This window comes from Bufo bufo, chromosome 2, assembly GCF_905171765.1.
Source record: "Bufo bufo chromosome 2, aBufBuf1.1, whole genome shotgun sequence".
NCBI lineage: Eukaryota > Metazoa > Chordata > Amphibia > Anura > Bufonidae > Bufo > Bufo bufo.
In genome coordinates this window covers 765,901,071-765,927,572 of record NC_053390.1, presented here as the reverse complement: position 1 = coordinate 765,927,572, position 26,502 = coordinate 765,901,071, and the positions used below count along the sequence as shown (strand labels likewise).

At 43.5% G+C, this 26,502-nt stretch overlaps 1 protein-coding gene across 3 annotated transcripts in view; it reads left to right on the top strand.

The window, feature by feature from the left end:
- LOC120990315 overlaps positions 1-26,502 on the top strand; it is a 459,898-nt gene that overhangs the window by 233,614 nt on the left and 199,782 nt on the right. For all 3 annotated transcript variants that reach the window (XM_040419046.1, XM_040419047.1, XM_040419045.1), the window contains exons 10-11: positions 18,145-18,345; positions 21,766-21,912. In XM_040419046.1, coding sequence (XP_040274980.1) covers positions 18,145-18,345; positions 21,766-21,912 — 348 coding nt within the window. The remainder of the gene's footprint in view (positions 1-18,144; positions 18,346-21,765; positions 21,913-26,502) is intronic.

Here is a 26,502-nt window from a genome sequence, read left to right as displayed (position 1 = left end):
ATACTTTCCCAACAGTGTCTAAAAACTCTTCCTACAATTTTCCTACACTGTCCCTGCACTCTCCCTATCTAATATTCTACAATTAAACGCTTTCTGCAACACTGCCCCTAGAGCATAAGCTCTTGTTATATCTTTTCCTAAGCTTAGCTCACAGTGAAGTGGTGGAGACCACGCCAGATGAGGCTTTTTATAGGGCTGTGACATCACAGGGGGTGGTTATCTGCTGATTGGCTAGCTGTTCCCGGCTTCTTACTGTACTTTCACTTTGTTACACATGTAGCAGCCAATTAAGAAATAATATGATTCATTACTACGAAGCACAAGGAAATTCAGCTTTGCGGTGAATGGAAGTTTTCCTAAACTTCGTAATAAATTCCACTTTGGATGCTTCGATTCACTCAATACTAAAAATAAAATTAGTAGATATCAATAAAAGTCCTGCTCATACTCCGGAACCGCCCAACTTGAGTTTCAGAAATGCTTCTTCCGAGGCTTTAAAATCCTTTCCAGAAGCAAATTACATACACAGTTCTCCACCCTATAATTAAATACACAAATAAATCCAAAATAAAATGTATTTAAAAAAAAACATAAATTATAATGAATACACAAAAAAGTTCAAAATATAATCTTCATATATTTAATAAAAATATACTTTCAAATTCCAAAGCTTTTACAGATGTATCTATAGTCTAGACCAATTTTCGAACTACTGACAACACACTGCTGTCTACTCCCACACCTCAGCCTCAGCTCCTACTCACAGCTCCCCCGCAGATCCATCTCTATCTCCCGTATGAAAGCTCCAGGCCAGGAGAGCCTAAAAAGCAGCTGAACCTCAATCACAGAGTATATAATCGCACACATCCCTGCGGGTCATGAAGAGTCAGGCACGAGGGAGGAGGAGACTGATCTGCAGCACTGTATCAGCGCAGCACGTGTGGCTCTCCGCAGCCCGTGCCTAGATTAATAGCAAGCTTATTTAGAGTTATTTGGTTATGCTGGTATAAACAGGAATCTGTTCTATAGGGGCAATTTTAATACTAAACATGAAGTCATGATAATGTAACAAAATGCCTATACAAACTATGGGGGAAGATTTATCAAACTGGTGTAAAGTAGAACTGGCTTAGTTGCCCATCAGATTCTACCTTTCATGTTCCAAAGGAGCAGTCCAAAATTCAAGGTGGAATCTGATTGGTGGTTTTAGCCAACTAAGCCAGTTGTACTTTAAACCAGTTTGATAAATGAGCCCATATGTTTAAAAAAAAACTGTTTTGGCACTATAGCTATGATTGCTTAGTCGTATTCATTCTCAAAGTCTGTGTAATTCTATTGGATTCCGCCTTAGATTAGATAAATTATTAATTCAGGACTACAATTTGATGATCCTCCTTTGTTACTTAGGACTAGAGTTGAGCGAACCCGAACTGTAAAGTTCGGGTTCGTCCCGAACTTTAGGTTTTTCGGCACCCGAACATTTACGTAAAAGTTTGGGTTCGGGTTCGCTGTTCGGCGATTTTTATGGCGCTTTTTGAAATGCTGCAAAGCAGCCAATCAACAAGCGTCATACTATTGCCCCAAAAGGCCATCACAGCCATGCCTACTATTGGCATGGCTGTGATTGGCCAACTGCAGCATGTGACCCAGCCTCTATTTAAGCTGGAGTCACTTAGCGCCACCCGTCACTCTGCTCGGATTAGTGTAGGGAGAGGCTGCAGCTGCTGTGAGGGAGAGATCAGGGAGCGATCTTATCAAGAACTGGTTTATGTACTCAGCGATCTACAGAAAAAGTGTTTTGTGGGTGCAGTGCACAATTTTTTTAAGCCTGCCCTGAGCCAGCTACTGCTGAAAATGAACTTTTTTTTTTCATTTCATCAATATCAATACCTTATCGGCAGCAATTTTATGCAACGATAGTGCACCAGCATAGGCTATCTGCAAGTCCAGAAATACAGCTTTGGCATACTGAGGTTAAAAAACCCTCTAATATACTGCACATCTGGGATTAGACAAGCATAAGTGACTGTCACATTTAGGCCATAAATACGGCTGTTTGGTTAGGGTGAAAAAACTCTCTAATATACTGCACATCTGGGATTACACGTGCATAAGTGACTGTCACATTTAGGCCATAAATACGGTTTTGGCATAGTGGGGTGAAAAAAGCCTCTCATATACTGCACATCTGGGATTACACGTGCATATATGACTGTCATATTTAGGACAGAAATACAGCTTTTTGGTTAGGGCGAAAAAAACATCTAATATACTGCACATCTGGGATTACACGTGCATAAGTGACTGTCACATTTAGGACAGAAATACAGCTTTTTGGTTAGGGTGAAAAAACCCTCTAATATACTGCACATCTGGGATTAGACAAGCATAAGTGACTGTCACATTTAGGCCATAAATACGGCTGTTGGTTAGGGTGAAAAAAGCATCTAATATATTGCACATCTGTGATTACACGTGCATAAGTGAGTGTCACATTTAGGCCACAAATACTGCTGTCATATAGAGTTTAAATTTTTTTTTTAGTGCAATACCCTACATCAGGGTTTTTATTGGCGGTTAATTTTTTTTAACAGACTTAACCACTTTTTACTTTGCTTGGTGAACGCTAACTATGAGGCAAACATCTAATAAGGGACGCGGTCATGGTCGTGTTGGTGGAGCCTCTGGTGCTGGGAGAGGACGTGGGCGTTCTGCCACAGCTACACGTCCTACTGAACCTACTACCTCAGGTCCCAGTAGCCGCCAGAATCTACAGCGATATTTGGTCGGGCCTAATGCCGTTCTAAGGATGGTAAGGCCTGAGCAAGTACAGGTGCTAGTCAATTGGGTGGCCGACAGTGGATACAGCACGTTCACATTATCTCCCACCCAGTCTTCTGCAGAAAGCGCACAGGTGGTGCCTGAAACCCATGCCCATCAGTCTGTCACATCACCCCTGTGCATATCGGGGAACCTGTCTGAGCCTCAAGTCATGCAGCAGTCTCTTATGCTGTTTGAAGACTCTGCTGGCAGGGTTCCCAACGGCATCCACCTAGCCCTTCCCAGGGGTGGAAGACATAGAATGCACTGACGCACAACCCACTTATGTTTCTGATGAGGACATGGCAATACCACCTCAGCACGTCTCTGATGATGACGAAACACAGGTGCCAACTGCTGCGTCTTTCTGCAGTGTGCAGACCGAAAAGGAGGTCAGGGAGGAAGACTGGGTGGAAGACGATGCAGGGGACGATGAGGTCCTAGACCCTACATGGAATGAAGGTCGTGCCACTGACTTTCAGAGTTCGGAAGGAAGAGGCAGTGGTGATACCGTACCAAAAGCGGGAGCATGGTGCAAAAGCAGAGCAGTTCGCCTGCTACTGGCCACCGTCACCAGGGACCAAGCACACCAAGAGCAGCTTCAAGGAGTTCCCTGGCATGGCACTTCTTCACACAATGTGCTGACGACAAGGCCCGAGTGGTTTGCACGCTGTGCCATCAGAGCCTGAAGCGAGGCATTAACGTTCTGAACCTTAGCACAACCTGCATGACCAGGCATCTACATGCGAGACACGGGCTGCAGTGGAGTAAGCACCTTCAAAACCAAGAAAGGGCTCAGGCCCCTCCTGCTACCTCTTCTGCTGCTGCCTCGGCCTCTTCCTCCGCCTCTGAGGAACGTTGGCACCTGCCGCCCAGCAAACTGAGGATGTGCCACCAACAACACCACCTCCGTCACCAAGCATCTCCACCATGTCACACGGAAGCGTTCAGCTCTCCATCTCACAAACCTTTGAGAGGAAAACGTAAATTCCCCACCTAGCCACCCTCGATCCCTGGCCCTGAATGCAACAGTTCTAAACTGCTGGCCTTTGAAATGCTGTCATTCAGGCTGGTGGAGACGGTCAGCTTCAAACAGCTCATATCGCTTGCTGTCCCACAGTACATAGTTCCCAGCCGCCACTACTTCTCAAGGAGAGCCGTGCCCTCCCTGCACAACCAAGTATCGGATAAAATCAAGTGTGCACTACGCAACGCCATCTGTGGCAAGGTCCACCTAACACAGATACGTGGACAAGTAAGCACGGCCAGGGACGCTATATCTCCCTAACTGCACACTGGGTAAATGTAGTGGCGGTTGGGTCCCAGGTGGAGAGCTGTTTGGCACACGTCCTTCCGCCGCCAAGGATCGCAGGGCATCATTCCTTGCCTCCTGTTGCCTCCTCTTCCTACTCTGCTTCCTCCTCCTCTTCTACACCTCCTCATCCGGTCAGCGACAAACCTTCACCACCACTTCAGCACAGCCAGGGGTAAACGTCAGCAGGCCATTCTGAAACTGATGTGTTTGGGGGATAGGCCCCACACCGCGCAGGAGTTGTGGTGGGGTAGAGAACAACAGACCGACGAGTGGTTGCTGCCAGTGAGCCTCAAGCCCGGCCTGGTGGTGTGCGATAATGGGCGAAATCTCGTTGCAGCTCTGGGACTAGCCGGTTTGACGCACATCCCTTGCCTGGCGCATGTGCTGAATTTGGTGGTGCAGAAATTCATTCACAACTACCCCGACATGTCTGAGCTGCTGCATAAAGTGCAGGCCGTCTGTGAGCGCTTTCGGCGTTCTCACCCTGCTGCTGCTCGCCTGTCAGCGCTGCAGCGTAACTTCGGCCTTCCCGCCCACCGCCTCATATGCGACCTGCCCACCAGGTGGAACTCCACCTTGCACATGCTGGCCAGACTTTGCGAGCAGCAGTAGGCGATAGTGGAGTTTCAGCTGCAGCACGCACGGGTGAGTCGCACTGCGGAACAGCACCACTTCACCACCAATGACTGGGCCTCCATGTGAGACCTGTGTGCCCTGTTGCGCTGTTTCGAGTAGTCCACCAACATGGGCAGTGGCGATGACGCCGTTATCAGCGTTGCAATACCATTTCTATGTCTCCTTAAGGAGAAAACAGTTAGGGCGATGATGGAAGAGGATGTGGCCCAGGACGAGGAGGAGGAAGAGGGTTCATCTCTAACACTTTCAGGCTAGTCTTTTAGAAGTGGCTCAGAAAGAGATTTTTGCAACAGCAGAGGCCAGGTAAAAAATTTGGCCAGCCAGGGCCCACTACTGGAGGATGAGGTGGAGGAGGATAGGGATGAAGCATGTTCACAGCGGGGTGGCATCCAACGCAGCTCGGGCCCATCACTGGTGCGTGGCTGGGGGGATACGGAGGACGCAGACGATACGCCTCCCACAGAGGACAGCTTGTCCTTACCTCTGGGCAGCCTGGCACACATGAGCGACTACATGCTGCAGTGCCTGCCGCAACGACTGCAGAGTTGCCCACATTTTAACGTGTGCTGACTACTGGGGTGGCCACCCTGCTGGATCCCCGTACAAAGACAATGTGCCGTCCTTAATTCCCTCACTGGAGCGTGATCGGAAGATGCGCGACTACAGGCGCACGCTGGTAGACGCGCTCCTGAGAGCATTCCCGACTGAACGCCGGGGGACAAGTGGAAGCACAAGGCGAAGGCAGGGGAGGAGGAAGAGGTCGCCAATGCAGCTGTGTCAGCCACCAGCAGCTCAGAAGGCAGGGTTAGCATGTCCGACATGTGGAAAAGCTTTGTCAACATCGACGCAACAACCGGCCCCCAACTGCTGATATGGAGGGTGTTAGCAGGAGGCAGCATTTGAACAACATGGTGGAATAGTACCTGTGCACACGACTACACGTACTGACTGATGGTTCTGCCCCATTCAACTTCTGGGTCTCCAAATTGTCACATGGCCAGGGCTTGCCCTGTATGCCTTGGAGGTGCTGGCCTGCCTGCAGCCAGTGTACACTCTGAACGTGTACTTTAGCACGGCAGGAGGCGTCATTACAGACAGACTCAGCTGCCTGTCCACAGCCAACGTGGACAAGCTCACGTTCATTAAAATGAACCAGGCTTGGATCCCACAAGACTTGTCTGTACCTTGTGCAGAATAGACATTTATACCACCATCAAACTTACATTCTTGTACTCAAGTCAAGTGCAATGATTCTTTGTTTTCATTTTTTTTATTTGGCCCAATATTTTGGGGGCTACCTACTCAATAAAATTTTTTAAAAAACATTGTTGGCTACCTGTTCCTCCTCCATTGGTGCCTCCACCTACAACACCCCATTCACCGCCTCCTCAACCTCCGACTCCATATCCACTATTCTCTGAGTTGCAGGTTAATAATTTGTAATTTTTAGTTATTTTATTTCATTTTAACCGCTTCACGTCCGCCCATAGGATATAAACGTCCTATGGGTGGACGTCTATTTCTGAACGGACGTTCCAGAACGTCCGTTCAAAAAGTGCAGCTGCACGCTAATCGTGCAGCTGCTGATCGGGTTGCCTGCTGTCAGTGACAGCAGGGCAACCCTAAGACAAGGCAGGGACAGTGCCCAGGTGTCCCTGCCTTCTAGATCGCTGCAGACACAGCGCTCACCGAGCGCTGTGTCTGCAGAGAAGGAAGCGCTGTGCGCTTCCTGTTCCGGCCCGGCGGTCATGTGACCGCCGTGACCGGAGTGTGCAGGAGCTGTGTGAGGTCTCTGAGAGACCTCACACAGCCCCTGCTGTGAGGCTGTACAGCGCAGGATTGCTGCTGTACAGCCTCTATAGGGGTGCATTTGTCCTGTAACTGGGGCTACTATGTCAGCCCCAGTTACAGGAGAAATCAACTGTGAAAAAAAAAAAGTGAAGTAAATGTCCCCCAGAGGTCTTGTATGACCTTATGGGGACGAAAAGTGTAAAATAATAAAAATAAAAGGTTGAAAATAAAAAAAGTTTCACATGTAAAAAAAAAAAAAAGTCCCCAAGTAAGGAATGAAAAAAAAAAATTTAAAATAGAAAAAACAAAAAAAGTATACATATTAGGTATTGCCGCGTCCGTAAAAAACAGCTCTATAAAAATATCACATGACCTAACCCCTCGGATGAACACCGTAAAAAAAAAAAAAAAAAAAAACGGTGTCAAAACAAGCAATTTTTGTCACCTTGCATCACAAAAAGTGCAACACCAAGTGATCAAAAACGCGTATGTCCCACAAAATAGTACCAATAAAACCGTCACCTCATCCCGCAAAAAATGAGCCCCTACATAAGAAAATCTCTCAAAAAATAAAAAAACTATAGCTCTTAGAACATGGAGACACTAAAACATCATTTTTTTGGTTTAAAAAATGCTATTATTGTGTTAAAGTGAAACAAATAAAAAAAGTATACATATTAGGTATTGCCGCGTCCGTAAAAACCAGCTCTATAAAAATATCACATGACCTAACCCCTCGGGTGAACGCCGTAAAAAAAAAAAAAAAAAAAACTGTCAAAACAAGCAATTTTTGTCACCTTGCATCACAAAAGGTGCAACACCAAGTGATCAAAAACGCGTATGTCCCACAAAATAGTACCAATAAAACAGTCACCTCATCCCGCAAAAAATGAGCTCCTACATAAGAAAATCTCTCAAAAAATAAAAAAACTATAGCTCTCAGAACATGGACACATTAAAACAATTTTTTTTGTTTCAAAAATGCTATTATTGTGTAAAACTTTAATAAATGAGAAAAAGTATACATATTAGGTATCGCCACGTCCGTAACGATCTGCTCTATAAAAATGTCACTTGACTGAACCCCTCAGGTGAACGCTGTAAAATAAATAAATAGAAACTGTGCTAAAACAACCAATTTTTTGGTCACCTTGCCCCATAAAGTGTTATAATGAATGATCAAAAAATCATATGTACCCAAAAATAGTACTAATAAAACTGGCACCTTATCCCCTAGTTTCCAAAATGGGGTCACTTTCTGGGAGTTTCTACTGTAAGGGTGCATCAGGGGGCTTCAAATGGGACATGGCATCTAAAAACCATGTGGAGTTCCTTTTCTTCTGCGCCCTGCCGTGTGCCCATACAGCAGTTTATGACCACATGTGGGGTGTTTCTGTAAACCGCAGAATCTGGGTAATAAATATTGAGTTTTGTTTGGCTATTAACCATCGATGTGTTAAAGAAAAAAATTGATTAAAATGGAAAATCTGCCAAAAAAGTGAAATTTAAAAATTTGATCTCCATTTTCCTTTAATTCTTGTGGAACACCTAAAGGGTTAACAAAGTTTGTAAAATCGGTTTTGAATACCTTGAGGGGTGTAGTTTCTACAATGGGGTCATTTATGGGGGTATCCACTATGTAGGCCCCACAAAGTGACTTCAGACCTGAACTGGTCCTTATAAAGTGGGTTTTGGCAATTTTCTTATAAATTTGAAGAATTGCTTCTAAACTTCTAAGCCTTCTAACGTCCTAAAAAAATAAAATGACATTTCCAAAATGATGCCAACATAAAGTAGACATATGGAGAATGTTAAATAATAAATATTTTATGAGGTATCACTTTCTGTTTTAAAAGCAGAGAAATTGAAATTTAGAAAATTGCAAATTTTTCAAATTTTTGGGTAAATTTGGGATTTTTTCATAAATAAAGGTGAAATATTTTGACTCAAATTTATGATTATCATGAAGTACAATGTGTCACGAGAAAACAATCTCTGAATGACTTGGATAAATAAAGGCGTTCCAAAGTTATTACCTCATAAAGTGAGATATGTCAGTTTTGCTAAATTTGGCCTGGTCAGGAAGGGGGCAAATGGCCCAGTTATTTCCCTATCCACATTTGTTTGCAGAGTAGTTGCCATGCTCTTAAGCACATTTTGCTGCCTTTTACATCCCTCTAGCCTTTTCAAGGACTATTTTAGAGCCATTTTAGAGCCCTAAATTGAAAAAAATCTTATTTTCAATTGTCGGGTGACATTTTACCATTTTTGGCGTATACAAACCCCTGCTGTGCCTGGGTGACAGGGGCCTAAATCTCTCAAAATACTCTGTAGTATTGCTGGGTGACATGAACCTCCTTTTGCCGTGAATGAATCCCTGCTTTGCATTGCTGACAGGGGCCTAAATCTCTCTAAATCCTCTGTTGTATTGCTGGGTGACATGTACCCCCTTTTGCCCTGAATGAACCCCTGCTCTGCATTGCTGACAGGGACCTAAATCTCTCAAATCCTCTGTAGTATTACTGGGTGACATGAACCCCCTTTTGACGTAAATGAACCCCTGCTGTGCCTAGGTGACAGGGGCCTAAATCTCTCAAAATCCTCTGTTGTATTGCTGGGTGACATGAACCCCCTTTTGCCGTGAATGAACCCCTGCTCTGCATTGCTGACAGGGGCCTAAATCTCTCAAAATCCTCTGTTCTATTGCTGGGTGACATGAACCTCATTTTGCCGTAAATGAACCCCTGCTCTGCATTGCTGACAGGGAACTAAGTTTAGTGAAAACATCTGTTACTTATCGGAAGATGCGCGACTACAAGCGCACGCTGATGATAGCATTCCCACCTGACAGCGGGGGCACAGTGGAAGCACAAGGCGAAGGCAGAGGAGGAGGAAGAGGTCGCCAATGCAGCTGGGGCACCACCAGCACCTGAGAAGGCAGGGTTAGCATGGCCCAAATGTGGAAAAGCTTTGTCAGCCTTGGAGGTGCTGACCTGCCCTGGAGCCAGTATATAGTGTTAACGTGTGTTTAGCACGGCAGAGAGCATTATCACAGGCCGCAGCCAATGTGGAAAAGCTTACGTTTATTAAAATGAACCAGGCATGGATCCCACAGGACTTGTCCGTACCTTGTGCAGAATAGACATTTATATCTGCCTCAACCATCCATTCTTGTACTCAAGTGCACTTATTCTTAGTTTTATTTTGTTATATGTCCCAATATTTTGGGGGATACCCCAATTTAAAAATAAAAAATAACACAAATCAGTGTTGGCTACCTATTCCTCCTTCACCGCCGCTTGCACCTACACTGCCACGTCAACCGCCACCGCCACATACACCGCCTCCTCAACCTCCTACTCCTAGATCCAGATTATTTTACATTTTTCTGTATTTTATGTTATTTTAAGTCATTTCCCTATCCACATTTGTTTGCAGAACAGTTGCCATGCTCTTAAGCACATTTTGATGCCTTTTGCAGCCCTCTAGCCCTTTCCAGGACTATTTTAGAGCCATTTTATTGCCCAAAAGTTCAGGTCCCCATTGACTTCAATGGGGTTCGGGGTTCGGTGTCAGGTTCGGGTCAAGTTCGGGTCCCGAACCCGAACTTTTTTTTCAAGTTCGGCCGAACCTTTTTTTCAAGTTCGGCCGAACCTTTTTTTCAAGTTCGGCCGAACCTTTTTTTCAAGTTCGGCCGAACCTTTTTTTCAAGTTCGGCCGAACCTTTTTTTCAAGTTCGGCCGAACCTTTTTTTCAAGTTCGGCCGAACCTTTTTTTCAAGTTCGGCCGAACCTTTTTTTTTAAGTTCGGCCGAACCTTTTTTTCAAGTTCGGCCGAACCTTTTTTTTTAAGTTCGGCCGAACCTTTTTTTCAAGTTCGGCCGAACCTTTTTTTCAAGTTCGGCCGAACCTGCCGAACCCGAACATCCAGGTGTCCGCTCAAATCTACTTAGGACTTCACTGTTCTTACCCCTGACATAATTCAAGACCAACACTAATAGTAGTTTTTTTTAGCAAACTTGTAAAATCCTGAAAAATTAGTTAACAGGCTGATCTTCTTATATAATTTGGTCAGTTTAAGTTTACTTGTTTAACTCCAAAAGGGGTTGTTCAGTAGAATATCAATTCAGTATAAAGGCTCATGCACATGACTGTATCAATTTTCGCGGTTCGCAAATGGCACATCTGCAAAACACGGCTACCGGCCATAGGCATTTCTTTATTTTGCCAAATTGAGTGTCTGACCCAAAATAGAACAGTTCTATCCTTATCCGTAATGCGGACAAGAATAGGACATGTGCAACATGCCGCCCACAGGGCCGATCATGTCCCAGGTTTTTAGGAATGCTGAGGGGTGATGTCACGACCGCTACCCCAGCAGCAGTCGTGTCGCACCAGACGGAGGGGAAGGGGGACCCTTATCTACGGATGGGAATAGTATGGCCACCCCTGACTAACCCTAAGCTGGCACCTGTCTGCCCTGATACCCTAGACGGGGTGTGAACCCGTGCGGCGAGCAGGATGCCTAAACCCTCAGTCACCCTAAAAAGGCCTAGAGTGGGGAAAGGCCGATGAGAGCACTAGTCACCATCACTCATGTCTAGGAGAACAGCAGGGGAAGACAGCAACAAACAAACTATATCAGAGATAGACTTATCCAGTCACGAGCAGAGAAGGCGATCCCAATCACAACAGTCCACGCCGGACAAGAGCTCCACAGCAACACCATCAAACGATCTCCTTCAAAGGTCAGAATAGAACTGGAAGTAAGGACTATATCTGGCAATGACTGCAAGTGAAAGTGAAACTAATATAGTAGCTGGGAGTGGCAGACAGGACTCACCTGAGAAGGAGGCCTACAAACTCCCAGTAAGGACAAAAAGGTTCACAAGGCAAAACCCAGATGACATACCCTGAACCACGGAGCAAACTCACAAGCTATCGCGAGTAGCAAGTCGCTGCGACCTTCTCCTCCCAGACCTGTCTGGATCAGTCACAGTCGTGACAGGTGATGCAGCCTTATTAATTTTGTGTGTGTGTCACAGTGCTCCTACCTGGATACCATTTCTCCCTAGGGTTAGGCTTCAGAGCAACAAAGGGGAAAGATGATAGTGGTGGAGTAAGAGTCCAGACTTGGTAAAAGTTCAGCAGCTGTACTTGAATAAACTTGCATCCAGACAATACTTGGTCTTTCTATTGGCTCTAGCAGGCTTTGGGGTAAACTGGCAGGCAAGCTTGGATACCTTGCTTTCTCTTTCTCTGCTGTGCTAGACTCTGGTTCTCGGTCTAGTAGCTGGACTTTTAGACAGTTCTGGTACCTTTGAGTGGAGTGCCTTTGGCTGTTGACCCCCTTGTGATACTCTGTCTCGAAACTGTAAGGAGTCATGGTGCTCTATGAGCTGCTTCCCTTGGAAGAGTCCTGCTGCAAGAGGGGGGGGATTCCCCTCACTGCGCCATGACTTGACTCGTCTCCTTCCAACTCTAGACTCAGCTATATATTCCTGCAACCACTCCCTTGGTAGGAAACAGGACTAGCCCACTTTTGCCCAAAAGAGGGAGAATGGAATGGTCAGTTTTATTCTATCCAAAGATGTCTCTCTGCCAGATACACCGCCACCTGCTGGTAAACCAGGTACAGTACATGAACATAACAGTTACATAGCAATGCTATTAAGGCACAATATGAAAGTACCTGGAAATAAATACACAGCTGACATTATTTGTTAGCCATTAAAGACAGTAGCAGGTTGTAGGAATAGTAGTGCCCACTCTGGGGTACTACACACGTTCTATATTTTTGAGAATGGAATAGACATGTGGATGTGGACAGATCGCGGTCTGCTGTCCGCATTTTTTTTAAGTGAATGGGTCCGCATGGAATGGATTCGGATGCAGACCAAAAATATGTTTGTGTGCATGAGACCTAAATTGTATTTTATTTACTTAAATCCCTGCTGTTTCTATGCTTAGTAGTTATGTGTGTTGTTCTATCAGTAATTGACATTGTATTTCTGTATGCAATCACTGATTAGGACCACCCAAATAACTACTAAACATAGAAAGAATAGGGATTTAAAGGGGTTGTCCGGGATTGAGGACTTTGTTCCATTAGTACAAGACAGACATACACATAACAAACATCCATGTCCTACCTTATCCACATGTTTCTGAGGCCCCGTTTTCTTATAGGAAATTATTTGCCGGTGACGTACCAGGTCCCTTGCAGGAGTGCTGAAGCCTCTTCTACCGTCTGCTCAGGGAACCCGGTGACATCACCGGCACTGATGGGCGGGCTTTAGCGCTGCTCTAGCCAGTAAAACAGTGCTTAAGCCCGCCCATCAGAGCCGGTGACGTCACTGAACACAGTGCCGGGCGGAAGCCTACTCCCGGCAGTGTGTTATTGTAAACAAAAGAGCCTTTGCCCTGCGCGATTTACCGCAGCGCAAAGGAGAGCATCGGAGCAGGAACTGCTCCAATGCTCAAGTCAGGGGGCTGTCTGGGTGAAAATAGAGGTTTGTCCGGGTTCAACTCTAAACCCGGACAACCCCTTTAAATAAAATAAAATTTAATTTATACTGAATCCTATAAAACTGTAAATCATTCTGCTCAACTCATCCCTATAACATGTTGTATGCAAGTACACAAAAAGCTTATGGTGACAGGTTTGCTGAAGACATTATGAATAAAAAAACTTGGGACATCATGGGATCATGGGATGCTTTTTTCTTTTGTATGTGAAGAAGGAAAACAGATGACAGGTTTACTTTAACCCCTTAAGGACCTCCGCCGTACATGTCCGGTCCCTAAACATGGCACCTGTTTGCACGTGCAGCGGGCGCCATAGCTGCCGGGTTTCTGCTATTTTAAATAGCAGAGAACCGTGGCACGTGTATGTGACCAGCCATAAGGCTGATCACATACATTTTCCCCTCCAGATGCCATGGTCAAATGTGACCACGGCATCTGATCAGTCCGGAAGCAGAAACCACGCACTTCCACTCTGGTAACAGCATTCCACAGCTGAGATCGGGGAACCTGTTACATTGCGCTAATAGACTGAAGCCTCAAAAGCAGGCTTCAGAGTCTATTAGATGAATATACAAACACAGGCCACTAGGTGGCAGCACTGTATTGTTATATTAAAAATTAAGTTTTCAATGATGGCTATATAGCCATCAATGAACACAATGGGCAATCTAATGATTGCCAGTTATAGTCACCCAAAGTGACTTAAAAAAAAAAGTTTTTACAAAAATAAAAAAATATTAAAGTTCAGAGAGATCACCCCCCTTTCCTTAAAATAAAAATACTTAACCACTTCCAGACCGGACCATTTACCCCCTTCCTGACCAGGCCTAATTTTGCAAATCTGACATGTGTCACTTTATGTGGTAATAGCTTTGGAACACTTTTATTTATTCTGAGATTGTTTTCTTGTGACACATTGTACTTCATGGTAGTCATAAATTAGAGATGAAAAAATCCCAAATTTACCAAAACTTTAGAAAAATTAGCAATTTTCAAAATTTCTATTTCTCTGCTATTAAAACAGAAAGTGATACCTCATAAAATATTTATTACTTAACATTCCCCATTTGTCTACTTTATGTTGGCATCATTTTGTAAATGTCTTTTTATTTATTTTTTAGGACGTTAGAAGGCTTAGAATTTTAGCAATAGTTAAAATTTTTACAAAAATTTCCAAAACCCACTTTTTAAGGGCCAGTTCAGGTCTGAAGTCACTTCGTGGGGCTTACATAGCGGAAACCCCCCATAAATGACCCCATTGTTGAAACTACACCCCTCAATTTACTTAAAACTGATTTTACAAACTTTGTTAGCCCTTTAGGTGTTCCACAAGAATTAAAGGAAAATGGAGATCAAATTTCTAAATTTCACTTTGGCAGATTTTCCATTTTAATCCATATTTTTCTTTAACACATCATGGGTTAACAGCCAAACAAAACTCAACATTTATTACCCTGATTCTGAGGTTTACAGAAACACCCCACATGTGGTCGTAAACTGATGTAAGGGCACACGTCAGGGCGCAGAAGAAAAGGAGCGCCATATGGTTTTTGGAAGACAGATTTTGCTGAACTGGTTTTTAGATGCCATGTCCCATTTGAAGACCCCCTGATGCACCTTTACAGTAAAAAGTGACCCCATTTCGGAAACCAGGGGATAAGGTGTCAGTTTTCTTGGTACTATTTTGGGGTACATATGATTTTTAATTGCCCTATGTTATGTTTTTTGTGAGGCAAGGTAACCAAAAAATTGCTATTTTGGCACTGTTTATTTTTTACAACATTCATCTAACACGGTAGATCATGTGCTATTTTTATAGAGAAGGTTGTTACAGACGCAATGATATTAAATATGTCTACTTTCTTTGTTTCAGTTTTACATAATAAAGCATTTTTGAAAAAAAATTTTGTTTTTGTGTCTCCATTTTCTAAACACCATATTTTTTTTTATTTTTCTGCCGATTGTCTTGTGCAGGGGCCTGTTTTTTGCAGGAAGAGTTGACGTTTTTATTGGTACCATTTTTGGGTACATATGATTATTTGATCATTCATTATTACACTTTATGGGGCAAGGTGACAAATAAATTAGTTGTATAAGCACAGTTTTTATTTATTTATTTTTACTTATAGCGTTCACCTAAGGGGTTAGGTCATCTGAAATTTTTTATAGAGCAGATCGTTACAGACGTGGAAATACCTAATATGTATACTTTTTCTTATTTATTTAAGTTTTACGCAATAATAGCATTTTTGAAACTGAAAAAAATAATGTCTCCAGTCTGAGAGCCATAGCTTTTTTTATTTTTTGACCAATTGTCTTAGCTAGGATCTAATTTTTTGTAGGATAAGGTGACAGTTTGATTGGTACTATTTTGGGGGCACACACCTTTTTGATCGCTTGGTATTTCACTTTATGTGTTGTTAGGTGACAAAAAATAGCTTTTTTGGCACTGTTTTTATTTCTATTTCTTATGGTGTTTATCGGATGGGGTGGACCATGTAATACATTTATAGAGCTGACCGTCACGGACGCGGCAATACCAAAAAGAGGCTGTATAGCATAATACTGCGCTGTACAGCCTCAGTGCAGGGCTGATCGAGGTCTGTGGAAGACCTGTCAGCTCCTACACTCTTCCGTCCCCAGAGGTCACATGACCACCGAGCTGGGACAGGAGCTTCCTGATCTGTATACACAGCAATCTAGAATGCAGGGACACCTAAGAACTGTACCTGCTTTCTCTCTGGGGTGCCCTGCTGTCACTGACAGCGGGCCCCCCACTCGGCAGCTACAGGACTAGCGTGCAGCTGCCATCTCTGAATGGAAGTTCTAAAACGTCCATTCAGAGATAAACAACCACCCATAGGACGTTTATAGTCTATGGGTGGTCATGAAGTGGTTAACCAATAAAAAAAATATATAATGGGAATCGCTGCGTGTGAAAATTCCCATACAATTAAAATATAATAATATTAATGGCATACAGCAAACGGCGTAACGAGAAAAAAAAATTAAAACTTGCCATTTTTTGTCACTTCAACTTCCCAATAATTTTTTATAAAAAGCGATCAAAAAGTCGCACAAACTTCAAAATGGTATCACTGAAAAGTACAGATCGCCCCGCAAAAAATTAGCCCTCACACAGCCCCATACACATAACTACCAAAAAGTTATAGGGGGTCAGAATACGGTGATTTTTTTTCTCAAAGTTTTTTTTTTTTTCCAGTATTAAAACGCAAGAAAAATTATAGAAGTGTGGTATCGTTGTAACAGTACTGACCTTGAGAATGAGGATAACAGGTCAATTTTACCGCATATTGTACAATGTAATAAAAAAATATAAAAACCTTTATCAGAATTGAGTTTTTTCCCAATTCTACCCCATTTGGAATTTTCTTTCCACTTCCCACTACATGGTATGCAACCGTAAATGCCGCCATTAGGCCTCTTTCACATGGGCGAGAATTCCGCGTGGGTGCAATGCGTGAGGTGAACGCATTGCACCGCACTGAATCCGGACCTATTCACTTCAATGGTGCTGTGCAGATGAGGGGTGATTTTCCTGCATCACTTGTGCGTTGCGTGAAAATCGCAGCATGTTTTATATTCAGCGTTTTTCACGCAACGCAGGCCCCATAGAAATTAATGGGGCTGCGTGAAAATCACAATCATCCGCAAGCAAGTGCGGATGCGGTGAGAATTTCATGCATGGTTGCTAGGAAATCACAGGAATGAGTAACCCCGGACCCCATTAAAGTCTATTCACTGTATTATTTTCCCTTGTAACATGGTTATAAGGGAAAATAATAGCATTCTTAATACAGAATGCTTACTAAAATGTGCCTTGAAGGGTTAAAAAATAAAAAAAATTAACTCACCTCATCCACTTGATCGTGCAGCCGGCATCGTCTTTCTTCTTCTTTCAGGACCCGCAAAAGGACCTTTGATGACGTAAGATCCTTCTATCTTCATTCAGCAGGACCTGCGCTGACGTCACAGCACTCACCACGTGGTGAGCGTGATTACGTCATCAAAGGTCCTTTGGCAGGTCCTGAAAGAAGAATAAAGAAGACGATGTCGGCTGGGTGATCAAGTGAGGTGAGTTAATTTATTTTAATTTTTTAACCCCTCAAGGCACATTTTAGAAAGCATTCTGAATTAAGAATGCTATTATTTTCCCTTATAACCATGTTATAAGGGAAAATAATAAAATCTATACAGCATTGAACCCAAACTTCAGTGAAGAAGTTCGGGTCTGGGTACCACATTTAGTTTTTTATCACGCGCGTGCAAAATGCATTGCACTCACGCGGAAAAAACTGATAAAAGCAAAGTAATCACAGTCAAAACTGACTAAAATTGCGTGCGCACTCACGCGGGTTTCCCGCATTGCACCCGGGACGCATCCGGAGCAAATTCGGGATGCCCGTGTGAGGCCTTAGAAAGTACAACTTGTCCTGCAAAAAATAAGCCCTCATAAGGCTATGGGAAAGAAAAGTTAGGAACATGGGAATGCATGGAGTGAAAAATGAAAACGCAAAAATGGAAAATCTCAGGGTCCTCTAAGGGTTAAATCTCACATTCACTTTCTTATACCTAGAGATCTGGTAAGTCAGCATGGCATCAACATTATCTGAGGAATAACCACTTTACATAACATGGCCTACTGGTCTTAGACTAGGTCACATCTCTGTTCCAGCATAGGAGAAGACTACCATACTTACCATAGCCGGCATAACTGGATCTCCATTCACTATAGTAGGACTGGGCAGCTTTCTGGCATAAATGCCGGATTTCTGGGGGAAAAATACCACTGCATGCAGCAGTATTTCCCCTTCAGAAAGCCCACATTTTTCCAAAAACTCGATGGATCCCATTATAGTGAAAGGGGATCCAGCAGAGCCTAGCGGTGTCTGGCTATGCCAGATACATTAATTGCGGTAATCTGCTCCTCTGCCAGAAGAGACAACCAGATTTACCAAACGGAGATGTGAACATATCCTTAATAAACTGGTGTGTATTATGCCTTATGGTGAAATCTAACCATCTGTATTACAGGCTATTTTGAAAGATCTAACAAGTCCACACAATTCAGACAGTGAAGAAGGGAAATGGAAATACAGAGTTGCTGCAGTAAAGGAAATTGTGGTGTATTTACCCAGCAAACTTCTGTATGGTGGGAAAGAAATACTGGAGATGCCAGGAGCAGATGATTCAGATGCTCTTGCTTTAGACTTTATTAATAAAGCTCTCAGCAAGGTAAGTAGGAAAAGCTAAGGTGGTACAACAAAGTGTGACAAATTAGATTACTCTGAAAGATATTTTTATATACATAAGAAGAAAAAAAACGTATAATATACCCAGCTCAATATGTCAAAGCGGTCTCACTGTAAAGTGTGCAACCATAGAAACTCGGCTGTCTGTAGTGTGCATTTATGGCAATTAAATGTAACTCTGGTTACTATGGGCAATCAGGAAAGTTTTTTGTGATATAGTTTTGATACAAGAAGCATAATGGCCCACAATTACTAATGTGAGGCCACCTAGTGGCACGTTTGTTAAGGCTGGGTTCACACGAGCGTGTCCGGATGCGCCCCGGTGTATTGCAGCAAACCCGCGCGAGTAGGAATGAAATTGCAGTCAGTTTTGACTGCGATTGCGTTCCGATGTTCAGTTTTTATCGCGCGGGTGCAATGTTTTGCACGCGCGTGATAAAAAACCGACTGTGGTACCCAGACCCGAACTTCTTCACAGAAGTTCAGGTTTGGGTTCGGTGTTGTGTAGATGTTATTATTTTCCCTTATAACATGGTTATAATGGAAAATAATAGCATTCTGAAATCAGAATGCTTAGTAGGTGATCAATTGAGGGTTAAAAAAAATAAAAAAAATGAACTCACCTTCTCCTCTTGTTCACGTAGTTCCCGGTCTCTTCTTTACTTCTTTAATGATGAGCTGTGGTGACCTGTGAGGACCTGTGGTGACGTCAGATCACATGCTCCAATCACATGGTCCATCACAGTGGTGATGGACCATGTGATTGGAGCATGTGATCTGACGTCACCACAGGTCCTAGCTGGTAGTTCATCATTAAAGAAGTAAAGAAGAGACCGGGACCTACGCGAACAAGAGGAGAAGGTGAGTTAATTTAAAAAAAAAATTTTTAACCCTCAATTGATCACCTACTAAGCATTCTGTATTCAGAATGCTATTATTTTCCCTTATAACCATGTTATAAGAGAAAACAATACAGTGAATAGACTGTCACCTAGCAACCATGCGTGAAAATCGCAACCCCATTCACTTCTATGGGGCCTGCGTTGCATGAAAAACGCAGAATATAGAGCATGCTGCGATTTTCACGCAACGCACAAGTAATTCGTGAAAATCACCACTTATCTGAACAGCCCCATTGAAATGAATGGGTCGGGATTCAGTGCGGGTGCAATACGTTCACCTACCGCATTGCACCCGCGCGGAATACTCGCCCGTGTGAGCGCAGCCTAAGACTGGCATTTTAGACGCCGATGTTAATAAGCTCCTGCTCTCCGGCCTCTACATAACTTTGGTGTATCCACTGCCAGTTCTAAATGCAAGACAGCTTACAGTACTTGCTGGCTTACATTTAGACCATGTTATACGCCTAAACCAGGCATAGAAAATGAATGAGATGGTCGTGCCAGGCCATCCCCTTCCCTGCCCACACCACACCCCCTTTTATAGATCTTGCATGAGCAAAGAAAAGTCGCAGATTCCGCCACAACATGGGGTCGGTGCCAGATATATGACACAAATGTGGCATATATCTGTTCATAAATGACCCTCCTAGTCCTTGTCTTAAATTGCACCAAAATTTGGAACATTTTTGAGTGTGTTGATCTTTCTAGCTTTAGAAAAATGTATTTCTCCCAGCTTGACAATAGATGTGGCTTACCATAAAGGGACTTGGTTTGGCGGGAAAGGGGCATGGCAAATAAACCCTGAAATAAATAAAAAGAAACATCCCACACAATGTGATTAATAAATATGTGGACATATATGGCTACATTTAACAAAGAAAAATAACTGAAAATAATTGCACTAAGGCCTCTTGCACACGACTGTATGGCTTTTTCAGTATTTTGCGGTTAACAAAAAAAGATCCTCAAAAAATATGGATGACGTCCGTGTGCATCCCGTTTTTTGCAGAACGGAACAGCTGGCCCCTGATAGAACAGTACTATCCTTGTCCGTTATGCGGACAATAATAGGACATGTTCTATCTTTAAACGGAACGGAAAAACAGAAATACAAAAACGGAAGGCATATGGAGTACCTTCCGTTTTTTTTTTTTGTGCGGATCCATTGAAATGAATGGTTCTGTATATGGTCCGTATGCGAAATGCAAAAAACGGAACGTAAACAGATTTAAAGAAAACGTTTGTGTGCAAGAGGCCTGACACAAAGCTGTCACCCAGGGAGTGAGAAGTGAGGAGCTAAGGCTGGCTGCGCCTTCTATCACAACTGCAGCTGCTGCAAGCTACTTGCAAAGACATAAATGTAATTTTTTCCCCCTTTTTAATAAACACTTTTTTTTAGGAAGTTGGGGATGGAATAAGCACAAAACTGTAAAACACGTGCTTTACCATCGATATACAGTAGCATTTTAAATCTCAGGGACAACACCTGATATACTAGTACAAACGCTGTGTCAAGGCATCTCCACATAGTTAATTCTATATTTTCTTTTTGTTTAAGTTTTAAAACCCGGCATATACGTGTCTTACAATACGCAGGGTAGCGGACAAAATTATCTCTGAGTGATAACGTGATATTAGGCCTAAATCTGTGTATTTCTATGTCCACACAGTTTCAATTTATTTTTTTGGGGGGGTTGTTGAAATTATTAAAACCAGCACACATGTGTCCTACAATACGCAGGGTAGCGCACAACATTATTAGTGAGTGATAACGTAATATTAGAAATACACGGATTAAGGCCTATCTCCACACAGTTCCAATTAATTTTTTGGGGTTGTTGAAATGATTTTAAAAAATGCATATATGTGTCTTATAATACGCAAGGTAGCAGACAAAAAAATCTTTGAGTGATACCGTGATATTAGGCTTATCCCTGCACCAGAATAGAATAATAAGCTATTGTCACTGTAATAAATTTGGTGCAGGTCTAGACAGCCTAAGTTTACGCCATCTATAGGATTAGTAAAGTTGCCCACTCTCTGAGAGAATTTTAAAACAAGGCATTGGCACTGTTTTTGAAGCTTGTAGTTTCTATAGTAAATTAAATGGGTTTCCCAGTTCTTTAAAAAATAATGGCCTATCCTTAGGATAGGCATTAGTGTTAGATCTGAGGGGTTTGATTCTTGCCATCCTGCCGATTAGCTGTTGAGAAATGGAGACATTGCTCTGGCGAGTGCCGCTTAACCTCATTGTACACCAAGTAAAGGTCCGCATATCTGGTGGGAATTGTGCGCGCTATTAGAATTCACTGAATTGAACAGCTACTACTAAAAGTATTTGATGTGGTGTTTAGAGGAGCATAAACAGTGAAGGGCCACACGTCTTCAAACAGCTGATAGACTAAGGTGCTGAGAGTCAAACCCACATCAATATCAAAGAACTAGATAACACCTTTAAATGACTAAAAGCTTAAAAAAGGATAACAACTTTTTGTTTCCAGATTGATGCTGTATTCGTAGTGAGCGAATTTTCTTTCAAAATCATTGAGAAGGAAGTTAAAGATATCCTGATTGAGAGTGATTTCATGCAGAAATGGAAAAAACATCCCGACCGCTCCGCCATAATGTTGCTTGCATATCCAGAGAAGGTAAGTAAGCAATAAAACACTGAGAAAAGACTTATGAATAGTAAAGATTATTGAATAAGTCCATTTGCAGATCCATCCTCCTGCACCTCATTTTTTATGAAAATGAGGATCGTATCGTCATACAAGGGAAAGGGGAACAGACCTTAAAGGGAATCTGTCACCTGGTTTTATCATTTTAAGCTGTGACCACTGCCATGTTCAATAAACTACCTTATTTCCTGCCGTGGTCTTCTTTCTTCATTTCGTGTTGTCATTTTGATATAAAAGCTCTTTTTCTGTTAAGCAAATAAACCTCCAAGGTGCCCAGGGGGGCGTTTTTTTCCTCTCTGGAGCCCAGTGCCGCCCCCCTGCAGTGCCCAGCCCGCCTTAATTTGAAGCCCAAGCACGCCTCCTGATCCAGAAATATCCTCCCACAGCCGAGGCAAATGGCGCTGCCCCCTCCGCTACGTCATCTTTAACCTTCCAGATATGCCCCGTTATTCTTCATGTCTGCCGCCGGAAATCTGGCACAGGCGCAGTGCCGCTGACTGCCTGCGCCTGCACGATCATAAAGCTCCTGAGGGCAGCTTTATGATTGCACAGGCAGTCGGCGGCACTGCGCCTGCACCAGATTTTCGACGGCAGACATGAAGAATAACGGGGCATATCTGGAAGGTTAAAGATGACGTAGCGGAGGGGGCAGCGCCATTTGCCTCAGCTGTGGGAGGATATTTCTGGATCAGGAGGCGTGCTTGGGCTTCAAATTAAGGTGGGCTGGGCACTGCAGGGGGGCGGCACTGGGCTCCAGAGAGGAAAAAAACGCCCCTCTGGGCACCTTGGAGGTTTATTTGCTTAACAGAAAAAGAGCTTTTATATCAAAATGACAACACGAAATGAAGAATGAAGACCACTGCAGGAAATAAGGTAGTTTTTTGAACATGGCAATGGTCACAGCTTAAAATGATAAAACCAGGTGACAGATTTCCTATAATATGTCATAGGTTGAATAAAAACACAGGTGCATAAAGTTCAACCTCTCAGATCATTATTATATTAATCTTTGGGATTTCTTACCATCCTCCTTTTATAGCGAGCCACTACTACAGTCCAATATAGTATATTTTCCATGTACTTTATAATTTATCTATAATAGCTGCCTACAGTCAATGTGCTGCCTGTGCCGTCCATAGCGCACCCTGCACTGATGAATGGCAGGAAAAGTCTAATGCAATTTGGTACACCATAGGCTTTTTCCAGGGTGCGGGTGCCTACAGAGAGGGCTCTGAGTGCCGCCTCTGCCACCCGTGCCATAGGTTCGCCACCACTGCCCTAAGGCCTCTTTCACACGAACAATATGGATTGTGTCAGGATCTGTTCAGGAGAAAACTGATGGGTTTGCACACAAGTTCAGTCAGTCTTGTCTGCGATTGCGTTCAGTGTTTCAGTTTTTTACGCGCAGGTGAAATCAGTTTTGAATGCGTTTTTCACGCGTGTAAAAAAGAAAAAACTGATGAATGACAATCTACATTTCCTAGCAACCATCAGTGAAAAACACATTGCATCCGGATTACACAAGCCCCATTCACTTCTATGGAGCCAGGGCTGCGTGAAAAACGCACAATATAGAACATGCTGCGATTTGCCCTGAACTCAGAAATGATGCTTAAAAAAAAGGACGCTCGCGCTCAAACGACGCATGTACACAGACTCATTAAAACTAATGGGTCAGGATTCAGTGCGGGTGCAATGCCTTTACATCACACATTGCACCCATACGGAAAAATTGTTTGTGTGTAAGATGCCTAAGGGTTCAACCAAACATAGTGGGTCTGCTGCAGAAAATCTGCAGCATATCTGACCAGAGTCTGCAGCAGAAAAATCCACACCAAATTGTGTGACGTTTGCTGGAGATTTTGCCCCAGATATCACCCTCTGCATTTTAAAGGGTGGAATCCACAGCAGGTATCCACAACATAAACTGACATGTTGCAGATTCTGTATTGCATGTCAAGTTATGTGCAGTTGTTACTGCAAAATAATTCTTTAAAGGGCTTCTGTCACCCCATTAAACCGTTTTTTTTTTCTTTACTAATAATCCCTACACTGCGATCTCAGCATACATAAGCTAATTAATGATTTTCGTTCAGTAGAATTTGCTAAAAATCAATTTTTATAATATGTAAATTACCTTGCTACCAGCAAGTAGGGCGGCTACTTGCTGGTAGCAGCCGCATCCTCCGATGGTAATGACGCCCCCTCCGCTTGTTGATTGACAGGGCCAGGGAACGGAATCGTTCTCTGCTGGCCCTGCCTGTTTTCATTCAATATCTGGCGCCTGCGCCGCGGCCGTACCTATCTTCAATCTGCGCAGGCGCACTGAGAGGCGGCCACTCACTCGGCCGCTCCATCCTCAATGCGCCTGCGCGGGGTGTAGATGTGACGTCATCGGCGCAGGCGCATTGAGGATGGAGCGGCCGAGTGAGTGGCCGCCTGCGCAGATTGAAGAGAGGTACGGCCGCGGCGCAGGCGCCAGATATTGAATGAAAACAGGCAGGGCCAGCAGAGAACGATTCCGTTCCCTGGCCCTGTCAATCAACAAGCGGAGGGGGCGTCATTACCATCGGAGGATGCGGCTGCTACCAGCAAGTAGCCGCCCTACTTGCTGGTAGCAAGGTAATTTACATATTATAAAAATCGATTTTTAGCAAATTCTACTGAACGAAAATCATTAATTAGCTTATGTATGCTGAGATCGCAGTGTAGGGATTATTAGTAAAGAAAAAAAAAAAAACGGTTTAATGGGCTGACAGAAGCCCTTTAACATTTTTTTAGATCTCATCCACCTGGCTGCTACTGTAAACGCTGCTATCTTTTATATACAACTCCAAGGCAGATAATCCATAATGTTTAGGCCCCGTATAGCTATATCCTAAGATCCCTATTTATAATTTATATGTTATAGAATTTATGCTCCATCATTTTCGCTTTCTCCTTACACTACTAACTGCTGTAAGAGTCAATTAATTTGACTTAGAACTTAAAGGGTATTCCTATCTCAATGGTCATATTAACTCTAATTAGACAGGCAACATTCCAAAAAATAACACAGGATACAAACAATGTCTACGCGTTTTGGATCATGGATTTAAGATCCTTACTTATGTTGAATATCACACATACTAAAATACCCAGGCTCCACCAATCATGTTCCAAATCCGAACAAGGCATGGAACCTGGAGGCAATTTCCCTGGGTAAAGTGTTAAACATGTATTGGATCCCCATAAAATCAATAATATTGTAGAATAAGGTCACATTTTTTTATTTAAACCAGTGGAGAAACAGCTGCTCAGTAGTGTTGATCGAGCACCAAAGTGCTCGAGTAGAACACTTTGGGATGCTCGGGTGCGCTGCACAATGGAAATCAATGGGCGAACCTGAGCCTTAAACCAGGCACCCCCTGCTCTGAAGAGGGGAGGGTGTCTGGTTCATAGGAAAAAGTCAGAAATTGATGAACCATTGAATTGGTTCGGGAACAGCATGGAGAGGATGTCTGGATGCATCTTGGACTCCCAGGATGCTGTTGTAAATGATTTTGTCCGAGTAGTACGCCACTTTTACAGACTGACAATAATACGCACCAAACCGAAGATAAAATCGATTTTAGAGGAAAAATTGTTAGGAAACATTCTTTCCTGTATTTGTAATTGTATATAAAGTGCAAGTGCTGCCAAAAATTACAAGGAAGAGGCACTCCGATACAACCTGTATATCACATAAAATAGGGCCTCATTCACATTGTGGTACAATTGTTCAGGTTGTGGGACTCCTACACTGATAAAGCCTATGCACTAAGTGAAAGGGCTGCCAAAAATTGCAAGGAACTGACACTCCAATACACCCTTTATTACACATAAATGATTGATTGATGGCCTGCTGGTGACCCTCAAAAACATTAGAAGCAAGGGCCTGCTGCTGATCTGACCCTCTAAAACATTAGGGGTGAGGGTATGCTGCTGAGCTGACCCTCTAAAACATTAGGGGCGAGGGCCTGCTGCTGATCTGACTATCTAAAACATTATGGGCAAGGCCTGCTGCTGAGCTGACCATCTAAAACATTATGGGCGAGGGCCTGCTGCCGAGCTGACCATCTAAAACATTAGGGGTGAGGGCCTGCTGCGGAGCTGACCCTCTAAAACATTATGGGTGAGGGCCTGCTGCTGAGCTGACCCTCTCAAACATTAGGAGCGCGGGCAGCCTAATAAGCATGTTGATATGATGGAGGAGAAGGAGGACTAGAAAAGGAAGATTGAACCATATACCCTTTTTCGTGGTGGAAGGGGTGCATGGGAATACAGTGTAATCAGTACACCATAAAAGCCACATTTAAAGTGCCTTTATGTTCAACCGCTTTCCTCTGGTGGAGTAGAGAAGTCAGGAGCAATTCAGGCCTTGTTCATTTTGATAAGAGTCAACCTGTCAGCATTTTCAGTTGACAGGCGGATGTACTTATCAGTTATTATGCCCCCAGCAGCACTAAAAACCAGCTCTGACAAAATGCTGGCGGCAGGGCAGGCCAGCACCTCCAAGGCATAGAGCGCCAGTTCGTGCCA